This window comes from Vipera berus, assembly GCF_964194415.1.
Source record: "Vipera berus genome assembly, chromosome: 3".
In the NCBI taxonomy this organism is placed as follows: Eukaryota; Metazoa; Chordata; class Lepidosauria; order Squamata; family Viperidae; genus Vipera; species Vipera berus.
In genome coordinates, this window is record NC_138204.1 from 196,994,787 (window position 1) to 197,000,786 (window position 6,000).

General features: G+C 33.7%; 1 protein-coding gene across 4 annotated transcripts in view; it reads left to right on the plus strand.

Moving 5' to 3' along the window:
- Positions 1-5,312, plus strand: part of EMC2 (ER membrane protein complex subunit 2) — a 41,887-nt gene extending 36,575 nt beyond the window's left edge. For 3 of the 4 annotated variants that reach the window (XM_081325179.1, XM_081325180.1, XM_081325181.1), the window contains one exon: positions 1,533-5,312. In XM_081325179.1, coding sequence (XP_081181305.1) covers positions 1,533-1,619 — 87 coding nt within the window. In that variant the 3' untranslated portion in view covers positions 1,620-5,312. The remainder of the gene's footprint in view (positions 1-1,532) is intronic. The other variant, XR_014026114.1, reaches the window with a different exon arrangement.
- Positions 5,313-6,000: the final 688 nt, after the last annotated feature.

The following is a 6,000-nucleotide window of genomic DNA, read 5'->3' on the forward strand; positions in this document are numbered from 1 at the left end:
TTAATAAGATCTCGGAGCATTCTCAGATGTTTGTTTGTAGCCATATGTTATAGATTTAAAGCACACACAAACATCTCACCTAAAGAGCATGCCAAATTAGAGAATGTATATAATTTAGAGGTGTTTTTTCACCAACCATGTATACCAGTCAAACTGTTGAGAGAAAGTGCACTGTTACAATGGTATAATAAAACATCATGTAATAAACTAAAATATATCTGTTACTTATATTGAGAACTTCTTCTCTGTCTCTGTGTGTGCAGCACCAAAGTGAAATATAGTGTATTGTTTCAGTTGTGCCAATGCCACTCAGTGGAGCAATTTTTCAGATTAACAGGAAATGTTATGCTTTTTAAGAACCCATATTTGTTTTAATGTATTTAAAGATAGACTGAATCAAAGATTTCTGAATGCATTTTGGCAATCAGCTTTATTTCCCCTTAAGTTGAAATCCAAATCAAAAATTATCCACAATATCTAGTCAATTTCTAAAGAGAGTAGAGGGGAGTAATTATATGTAACCTTTTGGTTTCCTTTTATTTTCTTTGAAATCTTAGGCTATAGAATCAAGATTTCTCTTGCTTAAAAATATTCAGAAGGTCAAAAGCGGGTTAATTTTGTTACCTTTATTACCTGTAACATTACCTTTTGTTGATGGTTCATGAGATGTTTAATAAATTAATTATAAGAAAACAGTCTCTTATTGAGGGCAACATTAATTACATGTGTGTGTGTGTGTGTGTGTGTATGTGCTTAATAACATTTGAGAACATTACAGTTACACAGACAAAATAAAATTCATCTACAGAAAACTAGGAGAGTAAAGTATGAATGCTATGATCCCATATATGCACGTGTGTATATATGTGTGTGTTTGTGTGTGTGTATACACACACATGCTTATTAACATTTGAATACATTACAGTTACACAGACAAAATAAAATTCATTCATCTACAGAAAACTAGGAGAGTAAAGTATGAATGCTATGATCCCATATATGCACGTGTGTATATATGTGTGTGTTTGTGTGTGTGTATACACACACATGCTTATTAACATTTGAAAACATTACAGTTACACAGACAAAATAAAATTCATTCATCTACAGAAAACTAGGAGAGTAAAGTATGAATGCTATGATCCCATATATGCACGTGTGTATATATGTGTGTTTGTGTGTGTGTATACACACACATGCTTATTAACATTTGAGAACATATTACAGTTACACAGACAAAATAAAATTCATTCATCCATAGAAAACTGGGAGAGTAACGTATGAATGCTATGATCCCAGTCAATTTCTTCCCTTTCTTTTACTGCCCCAATCCTCACCTCTGATAATCATTTTAAAATGTTTAAACACTTTTAAATGTAGAACTTAAATCAAATTTTGCTGAAGTATATTTAAAATGAATTTAAATAAATAAGCAAGCAAGCAAGTAATTTTTTTGTAATTATTGAAACCTAGGGCTACCTTTATTTGCATGTGTTTTTCAAAAGATTCTTCTTTGCTTTTGTTTTTCATAGTATGCTGGCCGTAGTAAGAAAGAGACCAAGTATTCACTGAAAGCTGTAGAAGACATGTTGGAGGCCCTACAGATTACTCAATCATAAACCATAAGAAGGATCACCGGTGATAGATTTTTTTCCTCCAGCTCCATTGCTAAAATTCTGTCCTCACTGACTTAAAAGTTCATTTTAAATGTCTCGTTATGTTAACAGTAGTTAATGTCAGTAAAAGTTGCTACCTTGAATGATGTGTTTTATAAAAATATAAGATTTCTATTTATTGCTTCTATGATGAAAAGTCACTGCAGTTAATGAAAAAAGTAAATTCTATTGAATATAAGTCTCTTCAGAGTAGAGTAAATGTTTAAGCGATAACTTAATGTAGAAATAAATGATAAAGCAGCATTACTTCTTGACTTATGGAAGTCTAAGAGACTTGGGCAAAATAGGAGTCGTGTATGGTACATGAACTGTTTCATAGATCAGACTTAAAAGTTCATCATAATGATCGAGTAATATTCCCCTGGGTATTTTGTATTGCACAATATTATTAGTATGACTGCAGCATTGATTTGTGAAATAGTAGAAAAGTGGTAAGTGCTAGACTTTGAGCTTTATGGGTTGAGTACCACCTGTAAGGGAAGCCTTATTGTTGAAGTTACTTTCATGCTGCTGATTCTAACCTGTACCTGAAATGGCTCCTCTGTTTATTTAGATAAATGAAGACATTCTTAAATATAATAATGATAATTGATTAAGCTTGTATGCCACCCAACTCGTAACAGTCAAAAGAAATTACAATAAAACTAATAAATGATAAAAGATGGCAAGAACAAAATGGAATTAAGTCATGCTGAACCGACTTTAGTAGCAGCTTTGGAAAAGGTATATATCATTTGCCGACTTGGATTCTCTTCAAAAGTGCCGAGTTATAGAGATTTTATTATGCTCCTATCTGAAAATTTATAGAAAAATATACTCAAGGGGATGGTCAGACATTGAATTTCTACCATGGCCTTACTAATGGATTCCCACTTTACAACAAATTGCGTTTATTATTGATTGTGTTGCTGGCTTTTCAGTGTAGAAGGGCTTTAGGGGGAATAATGGTTTCTTTTCATTTGGAACATTTTAAAAATATTGTGAAAAAGCATTTGCTTCCTTTCAGATTTTCTGAATTTGTACATATCTTTAAATATTTATTCTTTCTAGGGAGGGAAAAAAGGAGTTATACGCAGCATTCTGGTATGGAAAAGTAATCACTGCCTTAAATTCATAACCATTTAGCTGCAGTAACTACAACACCCTTTTCCTATAACTGCTTGTTGCATAGGAATTTTTGCTCATTCCTCCACAGCAAACAGCTTTACTTCATTTTTAAAAATGCCTTTGCTTTCTCCACATTCTTTGTCTAAATGCCAATTTCCATGCAATAGAAACTTAGTTCAAAAGAATGAACATCTGAGAATGTGAAATCTTGTCTCAAAATTGAGTTATCTCAAAATTGAGTTAATACACATAATAAATTCCAAAATGAAATCTGTTGTAGGACATTACAAGCAGCTGCTTTAATGGAATAATCTCATTGCCTACCTAAGTTGATGATTCACTCAAGTCTTTTCTGTATAAATGCAATGGAATCCAGTAAATCTGAAATGTTGTTTTTGACTGAATAAATCCAAGAGGTATTGAAGTTCTTGATACTGATATTTTGATACTGAATACCGTTAGGTGAAATGGGAATCTAGACAAAGTAGGAATTTCTAATGAATTTATTCCATTCAGTCAATGTGCATATGAAATTTATTAATTACAACATAATTGATCAAAAGTAATTATGGGATGCTTGATTGTAAGATTCAATAATTACTTGTAGCAGGCTAGGTATTTCCAAGGCTAGAACCGGAACTCAGCTCGAAATACAGTTTTAAAAAAATGTTATTAAATGTTTCATAGGGCCATTCAGTCATAAAAAATATTTCATTGAACATATCCCAGTTTTGGGGGGTGAATTCTTTTCAAGGTGCAAAAACAGACATTTCGAAATATGTTAAAAGACACAGTTTCTTTCATCTATGTCAGATGAAGTTCATCTGCCAAGCTGCATTCAGACTGAAGAGTCAAAAATTGTGTTTAAATTCTAGTTATTTTAGATGTAAACAGTGCTTGGATTAATAATAGATATTAGAGTATGTGTTTTAAACTTTTACTGTATCCATATTTGTTCAACTGAGAAGAGGCGAAAAAGATCAAATAATAGGATTTTTTTTAAAAAAATGGATTAGAAATCAATTTGATATTTCAATTAACACATTAATTTTAATTAATTGTAAGTAGTCCTTGTTTAGTGACTCATTTAAGGGGGATAGGAAAACTGGCAGAAAACTAATCAAGTTAAATGAATGCATTCTGTATCCCACACCCCAAGTACCATAGTTTGGGCATTTTGCTTTTTGAAACATGTTTAACTTGGCCCTGACTTCATGGTGAGGGCTAGCTAAGGAAGGGAGAAGACTGTAATGATGCATCTGCAAGATTTTAAGCTATGACATAAATCATTTAAAAAAGATGGCAGCATAAGGGGTAAGCCAGATTTTCTTGTCTGCACAGAGAAAGGCTGGGTAGAAGTCTACAGGGTTAATTTTATCTGACGGATTTGTTCTGCATATAATCAATATGCAACTTGAATAAACATATTAATAAATAAAAAATGCTGTTTCTCAATGTGGGATGGACATTGGCATTCAGTTTGATATGCCTTTTATACTCTAAGATTATTGACACACCTTTAATTGGTTAAGCATTCATTAGTTTGACTACATAAATAAAATATTTTGTTTGGAAAAAATGTAGAAACAAATTACAAAACATGTAATTTTAATGACCGTTTAAAAATTATTGTTTGTGTATTATTGATTCATCAGACCTGACTCTTAATGCAAAGGGAGCTGAACTGAAAAAAATGAGATATAAAAATTTGGACTTTTGTTTTCTCCTTCAATAAACTTCTGCCCATTTAAAAAAATGTGGTGGGGGGGAAAAACTATGTGGATGAATGCCTCACAAGCTATAGTCCAGTTCCCTGCATACATCAAGATAAAAAGGTTCCAGTTCATTAATGTACTTTGTAAATAGACTAAGTGTAAGGTAAAGGTAAAGGTTCACATGCGTGCTAGTCATTTCTGACTAGGGGCCAGTGCTCATCTCTGTTTCAAAGCTGAAGAGCCAGCGCTTGTACGAAGACGTCTCTGTGGTCATCTGGCCGTCATGACTAGACGCCAAAGGTGCACGGAACGCTGTTACCTTCCCACCGTAGTGGTTCCTATTTTTCTACTTGCATTTTTACGTGCTTTCGAACTGCTAGGTTGGCAGAAGCTGGGATGAGTAACAGGCGCTCACTCTGTTATGCGGCACTCGGGATTCAACCCGCCAAACTGCCGACCTTCTGATCGACAAGCTTAGCGTCCTAACCCACTGAGCCACCGCGTCCCCTTGACTAAGTGTATATAAGTCTAAAAACTAATAAATAAAACTGTTGAAATATCTTGTATCTTCCTAGATGTACTTAGCTTAGGTTTTGGGTTCTTATAAGGAAATAATGAAGAAAGAATTCATTTAGTGTTCCATCATCTGCATAATTTTTGGGTGGTGATTTAATTCAATTTGCCTCTGTTATCACATTTTTACAGAGCCTTAGACATTTCATTTTATTTCTCCTTTGGCACAGTTGCCTTTGTGACCGCATTCATGCTTGCGGTGTATTGTATTATAAGGTTACGTGAATTTCAGACATTTTACAAAGGAAGGACCAAAACCCTTAACTCCATTTTCTTTCCTAATGAGAATTCCATTGCTTGCATTTTCCATCCACCCAAGAATATCACTGAGTCCTTTGCCATAAAGTGGTTTATACTGTAAGAGAAGATTTCATAGTAATAAACTTTACAACCCAGAACTTGCAAGTTAGCAATGGCAGTACACTAATACAGTTTTGTGCAAAAGATGCACTACCTAGTGGAAGCCAAATTACATGTATAATATTTGTATTAAAAATATGGGCTCTGCATTCCTGTTATTGAACTCCTAAAGAACAATTGAATTTTTACCAGCTGCATTGCACTGTTGGCACATGGTTACCTTGTGCTCAACAGAAACTTCCTGAATATTTAACATCCTACTGCCAAGCCAGTTCTCCTCAGTCCTATAGTTTCTGAGGCCATGGAATTCAGCAGCAAATCATCCAATTATTGTTTAACTCCATCTCATATCAGTCCTAGCCTTTTAATATTTCCTTCCCGAATGAAATAACATAGAGTGCTGAATGCACTCATTAACCACAGAATGTGGAGTAGGTAATAAATGAATATTCAGGTGTTATTGAAGTCCAACTGCCATAATTTATAAGAGTATTACTTTTATGAAGAAAGACCCTGTTTACTGCAGAGTCTGTGTTTTTGTGTGGTGGTAGATTTGCTGCCACTTATTC